The 18,411-nt window shown below is 34.4% G+C and overlaps 1 protein-coding gene across 1 annotated transcript in view; it reads left to right on the forward strand.

Annotated features, from left to right (window-relative positions):
• The window catches only part of LOC150098964 (bromodomain adjacent to zinc finger domain protein 2B-like), a 632,705-nt gene that overhangs the window by 292,484 nt on the left and 321,810 nt on the right, over positions 1–18,411 (forward strand). Inside the window, exon 15 of the mRNA XM_090405782.1 lies at positions 16,494–16,559. Within this exon, the coding sequence (XP_090261908.1) occupies positions 16,494–16,559 (66 nt within the window). The remainder of the gene's footprint in view (positions 1–16,493; positions 16,560–18,411) is intronic.

An 18,411-nucleotide genomic window follows, 5' to 3' on the forward strand; every position in this document is an offset into this window, starting at 1 on the left:
TAAAAAAAAAAGAATAAATCTATTTGGCATAATGATATTTATTTGAAAATCGCACTTTTTTTTTACCAGAATATGCAGTGACCTTTGGGACACTCAGTATTGTTCTCTCGTTGCATCCAGTTTTATTCAATTTTGTGTAAAAAAAAAAAGAACCTTCAGATGCATATGACATTCACCAATAAAATCTGAACTAATTATATGAAGAGCCAAAGGCTTCAATTCGGCGACATAAAATTATCGGTTCTGGGTAGTGACCTTCTCTCATAATGTAGAACAGTAATAAGCTTCTAGGAGCTGGGTTTCACATTATGGGTAAATACTAAGAATAATGATTGGTGCTTGCTCCACCCTTACTATGAGTTGCCTCAGTGTTGCACTACCAAATGGGTTATGTGTTGCACTATCCAGGTATTTGCTTACACTTGGACTCGCCGAACTTTATATAGTTTTTATATTTGGCATGAAACTCTTTGAGTTTCTTATTCGGCTATTAAACAATATGGGATGTATCCCTTAACTTTAATAACTTTTCTGATTTTATTATGGAGAAAGTGAACTATTTTTCTACAAGCTAATAGACTGGTAGTGTAGTGTTAGTTTTGTTGTATCGTGAATGACATTGTTTTTATTGAAGTAATACTGAATGCTTTTCATGATGAGTGAAATAATTTTTTGTACCTTTTTCAACTAGAGCTCAGTATTTTATTAGCAAGTTTAGTTTATGAACTGGTTAAGCTGGTGAACATACGTATTTAAAAGGCACAGTATCCCGATCTTTTGTCCTCAGTTATTATTGTTCGTGCTTTAAGCAATACAAGCATTTTTATTTTGAATTACAAAATACTTTCCCGAAAAAAAGATTTCAAGAAGTCTTGAACGTCCATTATATTTTATCTAAAGATGTTTGTAAAGTCATAATCAGTATTAATTTTCTGATGTATGCTCGAGGGCTGTACAAGATACTATGAGACTATTATATGATTAAATTTACATTATTATTAACCTTCTTTTGAGATTAGTCTATTACTTGTCAAATATTGTCATATCTTATATTTCTGTCTTCCAGGGCGATTATGAGTGCATCAATCCACCCAAATCTTGGAGTTCCTCTGGCTGCCATTGAGGACACTTGTTTTGCTCAACTTTCCTCTTCCATTCTGTTTAAGTGAGAATAACGATGTAGATTAGCCATGCTTACACATTTCTGAATGCTAACAATGTCAAAATCCTTCCTAGTCTCTTAATTTTAATACAATTCTACCATTAATGCCATCTGTTCCTTTCCCTAATGTTTCTCCCAGCTCTCATAATCTGTGGTCTCCAATCTTCTATCAACTGCATTATTTCTATCCTATTATCATATCTGCGAGTTAAAATTGATTTGAAGACTATCTTGTACATCATTAGTGCTTGTGTTTTTGTCTAATTCTCTCTTATTCCATATAAAATGCTCAAATATGAAGGTATAAACTGGTATGCTCTCTACCATATCAGCTTATCATCCATATTTGAGCATCTCTGGTCCGATATCATCTAGTCTAGCTGCCTTTCAGCATATTAAGCTTTTGATAACTTTTTCTGTCTCAAGTTATGATTTGTACTCCCATTTATTTCAACAGACATCTAGAATACCTATAGTTTCAGGTCTCATATTCTAGAATATATTAATTTTCACCTTGATCATTTCATATTCCTTCTACTGTACTCTTTTCTCCATTTTTTTGCCTTTTCAATAAATTTCTGCCACCTTCCTAACCTTTTATATTCTTAATGAAAATGCCTGTAACCTTTTAAAGGTCAGCTCTCTTACATTTTTCTCTGTAATCTGTAAGGTATCTGGTGACTTACTAAGAACTTTCCGTATGCTGGCTTTCTTTTCCAGGACTGTTCTTTAACTTCTTCTGCCCATCACGAAGTCCTTTTATCCTTATACATAGCTTCATCATATGCCTTCCTAGCCTAATTCAGTGTTTTCTTCAGACTCTGCCACTGGATCTCCAAGGTGTAATGAAGGTGTTTTTTCAAACACTTTCAATTTTTCCTATGTAATGTTTCTATAGTCAAATTTGGAATTCACCTGCAAAAGCTGCTCAGTTTTATTTTATTTTATTTTTATTTTTTTAGTGTCATACATATTGTTCTTTTCAGTGTAATGTTAATTTTTATTCTGCTTCAAACTAAGCAATGATTAGTTCCAATTTCAGATCCTCTGTATATTCTTCTTTTCTGAATAAGTATGAAAATGTTGCTATCAACAGTGACACAAATACTTACTATTATTATCAGTTTTTACTCTTTTTTTTTTTAAAAATAAAAAAATTCTAAGGAATTTCTGTATGTCTGGGATTCATTTCCCACCCTGCTGTTCTCCATTTGGGACCAGCTTTTCCGTTTTTGTCAGCCGCCTGCTCTTATAACTAAAAATTCCACCACTTTTTCCTTGGTGCCTTCTTTGGGACCATTTTCCCATTTTGAAGTTTTCCCTCACAACTCTACTTGAAATTAACTTCTAATCAAGAAGCTTATCCTTGTGTTTGGTGTTGAATGATATCACTACTTTTTTTTTTTTCATGATCATTATTTAATTCCCTAATAATTCTTGTTAATTATTTAGTAGGATCTCACCTATTTTAGTCTTCCTTTTGTCAGCAACATCAATTTTATTCGTATAGTGCTTTTCTAGTTCTTCTGCCAGTTACATTTCTGTTGATATACTTGTTTTATTGATGGTCTTCAATTCAATTATTCTGGCATTGTGTGTGTATATTCTGGTAACTGAGTTTGCCCTAGTTGCCTAAAGAAACAGTGTGAGTATTGCTTTACCAGGTTGCACCCTAGCCAGCATGAAATTTTGAAATTTTTTACAAAATTCGAATTATGTCTCTATGGCTTGACATTGTGCTAATTTGTTGGCCGTTATGCATACAAGCACATATATATGCATCACTTAAGATTAACAATTGCTCTCTAATTAAAAAAAAATAAATAAATAAAATAAAATAAAATAAAATAAATCAATCCCAGACACCTAGCTATATTCACTTGACTTGGCTCAACATAAGCTCCTTTAATTCCACTTTACAAGTGTGATCACCTAAGATATGGTTTTAAAGTGAGAAAAAGAAAAAAAAAAAAAAAAGAAAGAATGAACATACAGCTAAGCAATGTGAATATGACAGGCATTTGTTCCAGAATACAATATTTCGATAGCAAACTGTTTATGACTGTTTTTGAAAACTAATCAAATTTGAAAGATATATTGTGGTGCTTCTAATCAGCTGTAGAAGCTGAATTCTATCAAGGGAATTACAATGAAGGTAATTTCTCATTTGCAGATGTTGTTAAAATGTCCTGTAACTTTATATTGCCATATATATTAAAACTGACTTTAACACTGCTTCTTGTGCTGCTAATATAGTAATATAAATTGCTGCAAGAAAGAGCTTAAGGAGCATAATTTCCATCATATGTTATCTCTTTTTTTCGTATAACTGGCCCTCCACCATAATACCAAGATTTCTAATTCAGTTATTTCCATATTTATTTTCCTGCCTCTCACTAAATATTCTGCGTAAGTAGTTAAAATGTATCCCTTTCATTGGTTTATTATTGAAAATACCATATTTCTGTTGCTAATTTTCATGCCACATTTGTTATACTAGTTATGGTAATTAAGGAACTAATAACCGAGTGTTAATTGCTTGTTTGCTTGATGTATTACTAGGATAATGCCTGTTGCTTGTCTTGGTGAGTCAAGTGCTTTGCATGTGTATAATTTTCATTTTTGTGTGTACAAATTGTGTTGTGCCTGTCCTTCCATTGCTCGTTTTGTTGTGAATTAGAATATTCAGAATTTTTAAACTACAGGAAGATGAATTGATCTCTTAAAATTAACTTGTCAAATTAGCTCATTCCTAGTTTATTTATTTACTTTTTTATGTGAATGCCCATGAAATGACTAACTTCTAGTGCTGTTGATGGGGCTAAGACTTAGATAATAATCCTGAAACCATGCTAAAGTGACAAAAAGTGAAAAGAAAGAAAGCAACATTTAGACCTTCATTGAGCAATATGGTAGTCTTACACCAAGTGATAAAATTCATATCCCATATGAAATACATTCATACAAATCTCCATGCCCATGGTTGAAACCACAGTCTGTTGGTTAGGGAACAAGTAAATTGTCCATTTATCCAGGAAAAGTGTACCTGACATGGGGCAAGGAGGAGGTATGTAAGATGGTGCTCCATTGCTATTCAGTCTTTACATTAATGATAAGATTTTGAGTGGCAACATACCAGCTCTATGTTGATGGTGATGCAAACTGTTAGAAATGTGTTGCACTTGCAGAGTGACTTGAATAAGGTAATGGTATTGTGTAAATGTGAAAATATATAATGGTTATCTGTTCAGTGTTAGTAAAATTATGCACTTCAGTGTAATGAGATATACAGTGATGTATTATATTGGTGGGATTATGCTAGAAGAAAATGAAGCTAGGGCTCTTGGAGTTTTAGTAGATAAGTTGAAGTTCAGTGGCCATATAGCAAAGATTGTAAATATAACTCAGAGAACAATTGCAATGCTGAAATGAACATTTGCATGTAAAGATAAGGACAACATTTTGCCTCTTTACTTTCCTCCCTGTTGAGCACCTGTTCATGGTGGAGAGGGACCTCCCAGTGATGATACCGGCCCTTTTTTTTTGTTCTACCTCTTTTTCTTTGCTCTACTTCTCTTGAGTCTTTTTTTACTGCTATCCTTTCATCCATACTACCATCACTGGGATCTAACACTCTGCAACCTGCCAATATTCGGAATAGAGATCCTCATAGTCTTGCACTACTTTGGCCTCTGCTTCACTGAGATGGGAAGTACACTATCTCAGTCATATCATCAAGAAGAGGGGGGTTCTCCAAGGCTGTCTTAATGTGATGCTTCTGATATCAAAGTTAACTCACTCACTGAACTGTGTCCTCCCACTATAGGCAATGCTCTATTGGTTGATGGCTTCACAATTTCCTGTCACTTTCGTAACATGAGAATAGTTTAAAGAAAAATTCAGCAAGCAATTGATCAAGTCTCTCCATGGGCTCTTAGTAATGTTTTAAGGACATCAACAGGGAAAAAAAATGTCTTTGTGCACTTTTAAATGCATAAAGACACCTTATTCCAGTAGTAACAGAAGCCAAGTTCTTTGGACTCATCTCTTGCTTCAGTATTCTGTCAAAGAGAAAAGTGCAACAGAGCAGTGAATCTCCTTCACACTCTATTCTCTACTGAATGGGTGTGGATCAATCTTCATTGATTCTTCTTTATTGTGTGCTTAGACATTCAAAGCCGGTCAGTGCAATGCATAATAGCCTGCAATGGTTGGATCTCATCCATCATCAGGATATACAGATAGCTAATGGTGCCTTTTGCCCATCAACCACTCAGTCTTTATGTTTGAAGCAAATGAACTGGCTCAATCACTTAGACAGAAACTGTTGTCTCTTAATTATGCCCTAAAAATAAAGTCTCTTCCAGAGTGTCTTACATGGATTAATCTCTTTTCTCTGTGTTGGGAATCTCAATATCACACACACACATCAGACTGTTATATGTCCTTTTGGTATGCATGTTGAAGAGAGTTTGGAAGCTATTGGCATGAATGTTGACAATATTACCTGCACCAAACATAACATCATTCTTGGAGGATATTCTGCAACCTCTCACTTTGTCAACTGCAGAAGTCTCATACTCCATCTAAGTGCAATTGTTTAATGCGTACAGAGTAATCCACTCTGATTTCTTGGCCATCTATACTGATGGATGAAGATATGAGACCTCTATTGGCTGTGTCGCATGTTTCCTGGCATTACTACCTCCAACCAAATCCCACATGGTTGCAATCATTATACAGCATTGTACAAGCCATGTAGCTTGCACTTGTACAGATAAAAGGAAAACTCTACCGAAAGTGTGCAAGTTATACAGACTCATTGAATTCTTTACAGGCCATCTCCTCTCCTGTGTATTATCCACATGCAGTGCTTCATGAGAATTCACAACTGTTGTAGAAAATCAAGACCTTTAATTTTTATGTTTGGTTGTGCTAGATTCCCAACCATACTGGAGTTATTATTGTACAGACACCTCCATAGAGTCCAAAGACTCATCACAGGAGATCCAAACTATCCACACAATCTATCATACCTCTCCTTTGAACCATTAACAGCCAAGTGCTCACAACTGACAATGGCAACTCATTCCATTCATTCACAATTCTTCAAGCAAAAAATCTAGTTCTCACACCTCTACTCAACTTCCTGGGATGACCTCTTGTTCTGAACACTCCAGTCAAATACTGAAATCATATCCCCTGCATCAATCCTGTGCTATATATACATTGAGAGCATAGGGAGGGCACATCCATTGAATTAGCAATGTTGATTAAATGATTCTCTAGAGCATAGGTTCCCAAACTTTTTTGGGCCACTGCCCACTTTGCAAGGCATAAATTTTGTAACCCCCCCATCATAAAAGTTTTCCGCGTTCAAGCCGTTTGATATTTTTGACGTAAATAGCAACAAAAGCTTCATTTGAAAACCCTTTTTGGCAAATCAAGCACATGAGTAATAATTGGTTCGTAGGAGACTGAATAAAACTATATTTCAAATACTCAATACTGTACTGTCGACATTTCTTCTTATATTCAGGCATAATGAAGATAATAAAATTTGCAAAGATATTCACAAAATAAAAGATTTAATTTACACTTTGTATGACTCCACTTATCTATCACACTTTCAAGTGATGATTGTTGGCAAAGCACACAAAAAATAATGAAACTTATTCCTGAACCACTGGTATTTCTAGAATTGAAATCTTGCCCCAATCAACTTGTATGCATTGACTTGTTTGCAATACCATCGTACTCATGCTTTGAACAAGCAAGCACCCATATTCTTATCAAAAAACATGCTGAATTGAGTGAATTACCTACATAATAGTTGACCGACATACTACTAGTTAAGACTCGTCTGCTGCGTGGATAGACTAAAGCCTGTATGGCGATACAATAGCAAAAAATGAATACATTTTTTAAGTACTGTATATAAAAAATAGAAGTTAAAATATCCTGTATGACACATTAAATTTTTTATTTTGCATGCAAGCGCATTTTATTCGTCCGACCACGACGTTGTCCAAATAATTATAAATAATAATTAATAAATAAAATAATTACACAATATATAAACAACAAGCCTACAAAACATAACCACAGAAAACAATATAATAAGTTTCGAATAATATTTGCTTTGTTTTTTCCCTATAGTTAGCAATATAAGTTAGTACTAACTCCGCTAACTGAAATTTACGATTTTATTTCTTTCTTGCCATTATTATATTTACTCATAATATTACATTATATAAAATTGGGTTTATTTTTGTACAAATAGATTAGAAAAGTGGTTTCATATATTTTATATATATTTTGAAATGAAATGTAATGAATATATTTGCTACTGTAAACATCACCATCATCATCATCAAATTCCTGCTATGTACTCTCAAGGGGTGTACAGGATATGATAGTACTACATGAAAAAATTACATCATTACTAACTTCCTATCTACAATTTTCCTCCAAATCAGTCTGTTACTTGTCAAGACTCCAACATTATCAGATCTTATATTCCTATCGTCTAAGGCACTTTGTACCGTATCAATCCACCTATATCTTGGTCTTCCTCTGGGTCGTTTTCCTGCCAACCTGGCAGAGAACACTTGTTTTGCTAATCTTTCCTCTCCCATTCTATTTAAGTGACCATACCACCTGAGATTAGCTCTGCTAACACATTCCTGGATGCTGACAATGTCAAGTTCTTTCCTAATATCCTCATTTTTAATATGATATTGCCATTGATGCCATCTGTTCACGCCTCTAATCTTTCTCAGGACTCTCATATCTGCGGTCTCTAGTCTTTGGTCAAGTGTTTTACTTCTGACCCAGCTCTCAGATCCATAAGTTAAAACTGGTTTGACCACTGTCTTGTATACAGCTAATTTAGTGTTCCGACTAATTTCTCTTTTATTCCATATGAATTTATTCAATTGACTTCCCACCATATGAGTGGGAAGTCAATTGAATAAAGAAAGCTTTACTGATTCTGTTGTCTATTTCTATATTTAATTTACCATCTTCAGTAAAAATTGTGCCTAAGTAGCTGAAATGTTTTACTTGTTCCACAGGTTCTCCATTCACAACACAGTTGACATTTTCAATGATTCTGCCTATTTTCATTGTCTTTGTCTTTTTATTGCTGACCTTCATACCATATCTATTACAACAGCTATTCAATTTAGTCAGAGAATCTTGCAGACTTGTAGCGGATTTATTTAGAATAACATCATCCGCATAAAGCAAAGAGCATACATTAACATCTCCAATTTTGATATCAGGTTTAATACCACTTTCCTTCATAATATGATCCATATAGATAATGAATAACAGAGGGGATAATGTACATCCTTGTCTCACACCAGATTTAACATTAAACCATCTTCCTGTACTTCCTTCAATTCTAACTGCTGACTTACAACTCAAATAAAGACTAAGTATTGCTTGATATAATGCCCCATTGACACCATATAACTGCAGCGTATTGAATAGCTTCTCTCTTGGCACCTTGTCATATGCCTTTTCCAAATCGACAAAACTTAAATACAGATCTTTGTTGTATTCCCATGCTTTCTCGACTATTTGTCGTAAAGTGAAGATCTGATCCTGACAGCCTCTATTTGGCCTGAATTCAGCTTGTTCTTCACCAAGCTTTTCTTCCACAATTCTTCTCAACCGTTTCTCAAGTATACTGGCATAGATCTTGCCAGGAACACTCAGTAGGGAAATACCTCTGTAATTCTCACATTCAGTTTTATTTCCCTTTTTATATATGGGTACTATGAGAGCTCTACTCCAATCATCGGGAATTCGTCCCTCTGTCCAGGCTTTCTGAACTATGCAGTGCAGCCACTGTAAGACTTTTATACCACCATACTTCAGCATTTCTGGTCGAATATCATCTACTCCTGCTGCCTTTCCACATTTCAAGCCTTTGATGGCTTTTTCTACTTCAAAGTATGGATATGTATTCCTGGTCAGTGTTTTTTACCACTGTGCTGTCATCGCTGCTTGTTTCATTTAGCAGTTTTTCAAAGTAATTACTCCATACTTCAAGGATATCTTTTTCTCCTGTTTTCATTTCACCGTTATCATCTCTAACTCCTTTTACAGCACTCTTTCCTCCATTCCTAATCTTCTTCAACAACTTCCAGAATATTTTGCCACCTTCTTGATATTTATTTTCTATATTCTTGCCAAAGTCCTCCCATGACTTTTGTTTAGCTAGTTTTACACACTGTTTAGCTTTCTTACATTTGTCTCTGTATTCTGTAAGAGTTAAAGCTGACTTATTTGCCAGGAACTTTTGATATGCTTTCTTCTTTTCCTTCACTGCCTCTTTAACTTCCTGTGTCCACCAGGGAGTTCTGATTTTTTTATCCTTGCACACAACCTCACCACATGATTCTCTGGCAGAATCAATCATTGTTTTCTTCAGAGTTTGCCACTGAATCTCCAAGGTTTGATTCCCGTTCTCAAACTCTTTCATTTTCTTTTCAATAATCTTTCTGTATTTTAGTCTACAGTTCACATCTGAGAGCTGCTCAACTTTTATTCGCTTTAAAACTTTCTTACATGTAAACTGTAAGAAACTGTAAACATGACCTATTATATACACATATATACATGCTCTATTTTCTCATTGACATCTATTTCTATCTGACATGGTAAATTTTCAAATGATTTAAATAATTGAAATAGAAAATTGATAAAAAAAATTGATTCTGTAAAACGTCATAAGATGAATTAAAATGCAATATTTAAATTTTAAATGATTCTCTAATCACGAAAATAATTAAATTTTAAATATATATTAATTTCTTCTATAAAGAGCCACCGACCCCTAGACCACCTGAACGTCCCCAAATGCTTCCGATCCCACTATAGCCCCCCCCCCCCCCCCCAGAAGGCTTCACCCACTGGGGGGTGGTACCGCCCACTTTGGGAACCTATGCTCTAGAGGCATGGCATGAGTTGTGTTATTTGAATGAATGCTAAAAGATTAAAATTAAAATTATAATTTTAAAATTAAAATTAATAGATCATCCTGTACAGTTTGCTGAACTTGTTATTTGGTTGTATTTTATATGTATATGTGTGTAATATTACGCTTTTTGTTTTCTAAGAAGAATTTTGTTTTATTCAGTAATAATTAACAGTCATAACAATCATTGCCAGTCTGGTTGGCTGAGCGGTTAGCATATTCACTCTTCAACCAACAGGCTGTGTGCATTGGATTTTTGTGATTGTCTTTAAGTGGGAGATGAATTTTGGTCTGATGTGAAATCACTGCCCCACTTATTGGGGGCATGAAGTGACTAGAAAAAGTTCCATGTTTGGTCTCTAGAGTAGGGTTTCTGGATGAGGTAAAAAAAAAATTAATGAAAAATACAAAACATATGCCAAACATATAAAATAATATTTTAAAAATTCATTAATCCTCCCTTGGTACGAATGTATTATAGGTTCACGAATAAACCTTTTGTGGGTGGAAGACACATAAAATAGGGGGGAAAAAAACATCAGTGTACATGTTTTTCTTTTACATGGTAATGTATACCATATTTTCTGGTGTATAAGATGCACCCAAGAAATTTAATACAATTTTCTGGGAAAAAACCTCACAGGCTACTTTGACTGCATGTGTGCGAATCATTTTTGTTGAAATAGCAGTGCCATTTTGCTGATTTTCTTGCACCCATTTCAAAACTTCGGTCTCTAGTTCTGGCCACTTCGCAATTTTTCCACGTTCCGCGCGCTTTTCATTACGCAAATTGTACAAAATCTCCTTCTGACCACGCCAAGTTCTAATCATTTTTTCTGTAGGCAGAGGTCCAAAATGTCTTTCAGCTTCCCTATTTCCGTGTTCTTCCACATATTTTACACCCTGCAATTTGTAACTTGAAGTAATGAATGTCGCCTGTTTTTTTCCCTCACTAAAACACTAAAATCTATGGGGAAATATCAAACTGAATACAAAATATCTCAACACGTCAACTCAATACTGATAAACATCAGTAACTGATTACTCGGATAAGATATTATGAAACTTGAATAGGGACTCCCCGTTCTTAGCCAATGATGCGCTAGAAGTCACGTGAAGGTCACGCATCAATTTGATTGCACCATTAACCGCCTACAAAGATCTTGGAACATAAAAGAGAGTGCGTATGACTTTGAAAAGAGGAAACAATCTTGACCTTCATTATATAAGACACACCCCATTTTTAAGATGAATTTTTAAGGTAAAAAAGTGTGTCTTATACACCGGAAAATACGGTATATATCCCAGATATGCTAATATTTTGTTAAAGATCACTAGATGCATTCCTTTTCTTGTGAAACATTAGATTTATTTTTTTGTAAAGTACAGATGGATACATTTTAATCCATAAAATAAACTGAATTTATTGCACTCCAATCTGTTCTTTCCAAAGACTAGAATTTAAATGTCCATGTATAGTGAAAACCATCCATTCCTCTACAGACACAGCTGAAAGGAAAACACAAGTAGAAGTTTTATTATATCACCAAGTACAGCAGATAGAGAACCTAGAGTATGTACTATATTTAATGATAATTAAAGGAATTAGTGACAGCTAAAATGAAAAGTCTCTGTATAGTAAAAAGAACTACCTCTCTCTCATCATACTTTACAGATTATTATTATCATTATTAGTTAGGCTGCCATGGAGTCAAAAGACTCATCGCGGGATGCAAGCAAGCAGACTAGAAGTTTCATAGTAGTGCTATACACAACCTATTTCAATAATTGCAGAAAAGAAGTGGTCGTATCTATTTATATTGTAACTAAGTGCAAATACCAACTGGTTTATGTAAAGCAAATTTTTAAAAGCAAATAACAGTTTGTGTGGGGGGGGTATAAAAACTTGAAATCAAAGTATCTTATTTTAAGATTTTTATACCATTCAAAAGTATTTATTTTACAATGACATTCTACTGAAAAATTGAAATCAGCATGCTAAGGTAGGTGTATGTGTGTGTTGAAAACTTTGTAAAAATGTGTCCACTTGATACATTATATGCATTAAAAACACAGCCCGGCATGAATGTGTTAATGATGGTAAATGTAGGCACAACCAACAACACTATAAAACAGCTCTAGGATTTCTATGATATTTTTTATGATTATTTGGTTGTTTATGATTATAAACAACTAAAACTTCAATCTGTAGTGAAATAAAAATTTATGCAATATATATATATAAATTGAAACATGTTCTGATTCTTGATAGTGTTCTTTTCTGAAGTGCCTTGCAATTTTGCTTTAATGATCAGTTTATTTTTCAAAATACACAATGTTTAATAATGCCAGATGGGAGCTGGGAATCTTGATGTATCAATGAGCTGTTTGTTGACCTTCAAGTCCTGTTATCCATCACTTTGTTTTTAACCATTATATGTTTATAAATGCAACAAATTAAAGATGCTAAGAAGTTATATACTTGGGTTAATCCTTTATCCAATTGTAAGAAAACAAGTTTGCACCTTAACTATTTTCAGGGCAAAACTCATATAAAAAAGTTTATGCCTTCACATTACTTGCCTTAGTATCTCATAATATAAAGCACATATCCTCACAGGCATGTATAATGCTATGCATTATGGGAAGGGTCACTGCCCAGACCGGTTTCAAGATATGACCAAGTATATAATTGGTCATATCTTTAATTTATACTATAACCAAGTAGAAAAACTTCCAACACTATCTATAAACCAGAGCATTTTAATAATAAGGTGTGCCTTTTGGCAACTCGTATATGAAAATATGACTTCTGCATTACTTCAACCTTGGTATCACCTCTGGTTCTGGCTTCCAGTGATGAGACCTCAATAAAGGTCGAAACCAGTCTGGGTAGTGACTCTTCCCATAATGCATAGCATTATACATACCCGTAAGGATATGTGCTTTGCATTATGGGATACTAAGGCAAGTGATGTGAATTCATAAGCTTTTATATGAGTTACTCCAGTCCTGAAAATAGTTCAGGTGCAATCTTGTTTGCTTACACTTGAATAAAAAAAATTGTAAAAAATTATGAAATTTGTGGAAATTAATCAGGAATTGGTTGTTCACCAAAAATATGTTAATGAATCACTTCTTACAAATCATTTATTACACATTATATATTAAAAAAAAAAAAAAAAAAAAAAATTTTTAAATGTGAAATTAGAAATTAACTCCTTAACATACAAAGACGTCTTTTGTTTATTGCACCAAAATTGATTTTGAATTTTAGTTTCACATATAAATACAACCAAATATGGTTGTATTTATATGTGAAATCAATTATACGCTAGACAATCTTGTGCCTGCCTATTTCCTTTCAGCCGAGAAAAGTTGCCAACGCCTTGTAACGGCTATTTCATTTGCGTTTGCATAAATTCATCATTATTTTTCAAATAATGATGAATTTGATCCAGCAAATCACCCTTGCCCAAAAAATTGGCAGATAAACGACAGCTTTCTGATTTTTAATTGGTACATTAAGGGGTTAAGTTGTGTGCTTTCCATATACTATAAATGCTTTAAATAATCATCCACGTTACTACAAATGTTACCTTTTCATTTGAAAAAGGTAACATTTGTATTAACATGAAGATGGTGATGTACATACACTATTTTGAAAGCTGTTAGCATAATAAATAAAACTTGCATTACCTTCAAGGAAACCCACCCACCATGGCCTGTGCTGCTTCTACCATTCCTTCTTTTTATCACTATATAATGGTTGCATTGTGGGAAGTATGATAGGTATATTGTGTACGATGTTTTTGTGCCTCCCATAATCAGTCTTTGGGTTCCATGGAGATACCTGTTAACAGTAATAATAATAAATACTTCTCTTCACTGTTGGTGATGCCCTGCTGCAGTGACATCACTTCAGGTAGTCGCAATTAAGAGAATACATTATATACTTGAGTGATATGAAAATGATTGACTGAAGGACATGAGAGAAGAATATATATATATATATATAGAGAGAGAGAGAGAGAAAGGGGGGGGGGGGTTCTTCTATCTGTTCCACAAAAAATGGAACAGATAGAAGAACATAAGGAGGTTTGAAAAGAATTCATTTTAAGAAATAAGGAAAAATATAAGCAGTGAATGGCTATGTTTTGTGGATTCCTTTATATGTTCAAGATTTCTATTGTTAAGTTAGATCTTCACTCTTGTAATTTTTAGTTTTTCGACTGATGATTACATGAAAAGTTATTCTTTGTTTGAGGAACTGGCAGTTGTCAAGTAAAAATGCTGGAATGTTCCATATATGTTGTTTTTCGCTTCAGTTCTGGACAACTGAGTTTTATGGAGTAAGCATGTTTTTGGTACTTGTTTTAAGTAGCAACATAATATGCTAGAAGTAAGGCATGTATTGACGATTAAGAAATGGGCTGCCGAGTTTAAATGTGGCCGTACCAGCCTTGAAGATCCACGTGAAGGACATCCAAAAAAGTGTAACAACAGAAGTCATTGATCATGTGCACGATATGGTAGTGGATGACTAGCGACTCAAGGTGCGTGGCATTTCAAAAGAACGTGCAGGATATATTTTGCATGAAGAATTGCAAATGAAAAAGCTTTGTGCAAGATGGGTGCCACGCTTGCTCACAGCAGATCAAAAATGCACTCGCATGAAAATCTCTGAACAGTGCTTGGGCACATTGAGCCATCTTGAAAAAAATTTCATAACACAATGCTTTTCCCCATATGAATTTACATGAAAGAATCGCATATGAAGTCAGCACCTCAGCATCAAACAAGTGAATGCGCAAAAGATGTGCATGAAAGAATAAAATTGCTAAAAATAATCACTGTTTTAGCTCTTTTTTTTCCTACAAATCGGTTTTTGGTTGATACTTTTTTGCATAAATAGGCTTACTTTTTTATTATTAGCATTGGGGTCCAATGTGCCATAGGTTGGCCATCCAAGGTTCAATTTTATATCCAAGGTTCAATTTTAAGTGTCATGCTTTTTTTGCAATCAAGGTAAACTCAGTAACCAAACAACTTCTCTCAGCTGTAAGTAATGACATCCATGCAGATCACTTTCCATCTTCTGTTATTCATGTAATATGAGAGTTATAGAAAGACTGCTTTAGCAAGCAATTGATCCTTCTTCAAAATTGGCATATGAATAGGTTCAGATTTTCCCAGCAGAAGACAGTTGATATGCATTTTTGCTGCAGACATGGTCTTCATCACAATCCAGATCTTAGACTAGGAAACTAATCCGAATTGAACCAGAAGCCATGTTCTAGGAGCTCATTTGACAAGAAACTCCTTCACATGCGCCAAGTGTGATAAAGCATTGAACATCTTTCACGCCTTATCTTTGACCTCTTTGTTTAGTACTGACAGAAGTTCTTTGCTACATGTTTACTATGCTCTAATTAGATCAAAATTTCATTATGGGTCCCAAGTCTGTTTTTGCTAGCTAGTACACTATGATGATTGGAGTGTATCAAGCATAAGAATTGCACTTAGAACATTCTGAACTTCACTGACCCCCTAGTCTCTATCGAGGTATATGAACCACCCTTGTCACTTCAGCACCAACATATGTCTGTTATATGCAACCAAAATAAAATTCCTGCCAGACCATCCCAAATGGCCAACTCTTTTTTGCCTACAGTGGAAGAATCTATACCACATTCATCACATTGCATAAAATTATTTGGTTTGCAAACATAAACATTCTCAGAAGCTCTGTATATTAAGGTAGCCAGTATATGCCTCGATAGAGACTAGGGGGTCAGTGAAGTTCAGAATGTTCTAAGTGCAATTCTTATGCTTGATACACTCCATGCAGCTCTTCTTTCTGCATTATATAGACAGATTCATGAAGCTCTCCATAGGCAGTACTTAGTATAGAGCTGCAAAATTATCTGGGGCTCTCATATCCATCATGTTCTCTTTCTCTCATTATGGATGCTACATTAAGACCTGTGTTTTTGTTGGATCAGAATCCACAGTGAGATTAAGGGAAATAAAGCTGCAGATCCTGCACCTATGTCAGCTGGTTTATCAAACTTCCACCATCTACCTTTCTATTACTGATTACAGGCAGACTGATAAGACAAAAACTTAATCCCAGTGACAGTTATCATGGAACTGAGAGACCAGCACCAAATCAAGCCTGAAATCAAATTTGGCAGTCTAATATGTGCATGAGCTGTAAAGAGGAACTTTGTGTTCTCACTTTTATACTTTGTGTTCTCATGATCAACATAAATACAAAACTGTATATATGTTACAATTATGATTTGTAACAAGTGTTACAATTTTTTTTTTTTTCCATAGGAAAGAGAACGACGTAGGCAACACATGATGCTTGTTAGAGCACTAGAAGCAAGAAAAAAGCAAGAAGTAATTTTTAGATTATTTTTTCTTGTCGGTATATTTTATAAGTAGTTTAAGTATTTGCTTGTTTTTTGTGTCTGATAGAGAAATAGAATTGGTGATCTTGTTAAGGAAATGTCTTTTGTATATTTATTTCATGATTTTATATGATAGACAAAAAAAAAATTAATATTAACATATATCATCAATGTGTAACTTTTATGTTATGGGGCTGAAATTCTTATCAGATTGTGAATTATTATATATATATAGTAAAATTAAAGATACACTTTAAAAGAAAAGATTGCATTTTTCTTATAATGTATATTGTCGAGAAGAAACAAGCAAACACAAAAAAGTTTGATTCTTCTTATATCATTGTCCAGTATATGACTGAGAGATGAACTGAATCACATTTATTATTTAAGACCTATGCTAGTTTCTTGTCCATTATTGTACACGTCTTTTGGTGAGAGTTAAATAAAATTACTTGATATTACACTAACTGAGTTAAAATGTACATTTGAAAGGTGCATGCTTGATTTGTGGGATATATGACGTAATTGTTTTATTTATTTTATTTACTTTTTTATGTTGAGTCCATGCACGAGAGGTTGGTTGATCTAGCTATAATACATTAGTACCATATACGGGTAGCAGATTGGGAAAGGAGAAACTTGTTTACATTAGATTTAAAAGCCCATATATTGTATTCCTTGGGAAACACATCAGGGAGAAAGAATGTTCCACATTCTTCAAGGTGAGTTTCAAGATATACTGTGGGGGGGGGGGGGGGTTTGAGTAGTAGCTGCACTTGTTCCATCCGGCTTAGTACTAAGTGGGGGAAATTATTGATGCCAATTCAGAACAGCATTTGCCATGGAAATATTTATAGAATACACTTGGAGAAACCAAACATCTGTGCGAAAGTGGAAGAAGCAAGTCAATAAGAGATGGGTCATTAATCAGTCTAATTGCTGTCCTCTGTATTGAGTCAGAGGGAGTTTTGATGTAGCTCTTTGGGGCCCCACTCCAAATGTTGAGGGGGAGCAGTATTCAATAGCTGGGCATTTGTGATTTGTATAAGGTTAACAGCTGTTTAGAGGTGAACTAACATCTTCAGCAAAAGAGGACTCCTAATTTTTTAGAAGCTGAGGATGCAGTGGTCGTGGTGTGTTTATGTCAGGAGAGGCTTGGAATTACCCTGATGTCAGGGTAATTCCAAGGAGAGAAATCTCATCTTGTCTGGAAATTTAAGTGTTGTCAAAAATAATACTGGGAGAAAATTGTTCTTTTTTGTGAGAAACAAGACAAAACTGGGTTTTATTAGTATTGAAATTGACAAGGTTATCTGATTCCCAGTGGAGGATGGCTTGGAAATCAGAATTGAGGACAGTAGTGATTGATGTTCTGTAGATTGAGGTGAGTTTATCAAGGTTTATCAAATAAAAGGGAGGGGTACAATGTGCTGTTCATCTGCAAAAGTGTGTATTGCGTTGGAGGTCAAATGAAGTAGGTTATTGACATATAGAAGAAAGAGTGTTGGTCAGAGAACAGAACCTTATGAAACACTTGCATTAATTGAATTGTGAGAGGATAAGGAATCATCCATTATCACACATAGTGAGTACCCAGATAGAAAGCTGACAATCCAGCTTCAGAAGTCCTGAGACAGAATAAAATAAATAAAAAACTAGGAAAACTATCTATTAGATAGAAAGTGTTTAATAAATTTAGGAAGATGTCCTCTGAGACCTAGATAGAGATCTTTTAATATGCTTTGGAGATATCATGTACAACAACTTGAAATTCACCAAACTTCATGGCATTTGTCCAGAGATTGGTGATATATGCGAGTAGATCTCCTGTTGATAATCAG

The sequence above is a fragment of the Typopeltis vanoorti genome, chromosome 15 (genome assembly GCF_054136105.1).
Source record: "Typopeltis vanoorti isolate ZY-2024b chromosome 15, IOZ_Tvanoo_1.0, whole genome shotgun sequence".
Lineage (NCBI taxonomy): Eukaryota > Metazoa > Arthropoda > Arachnida > Uropygi > Thelyphonidae > Typopeltis > Typopeltis vanoorti.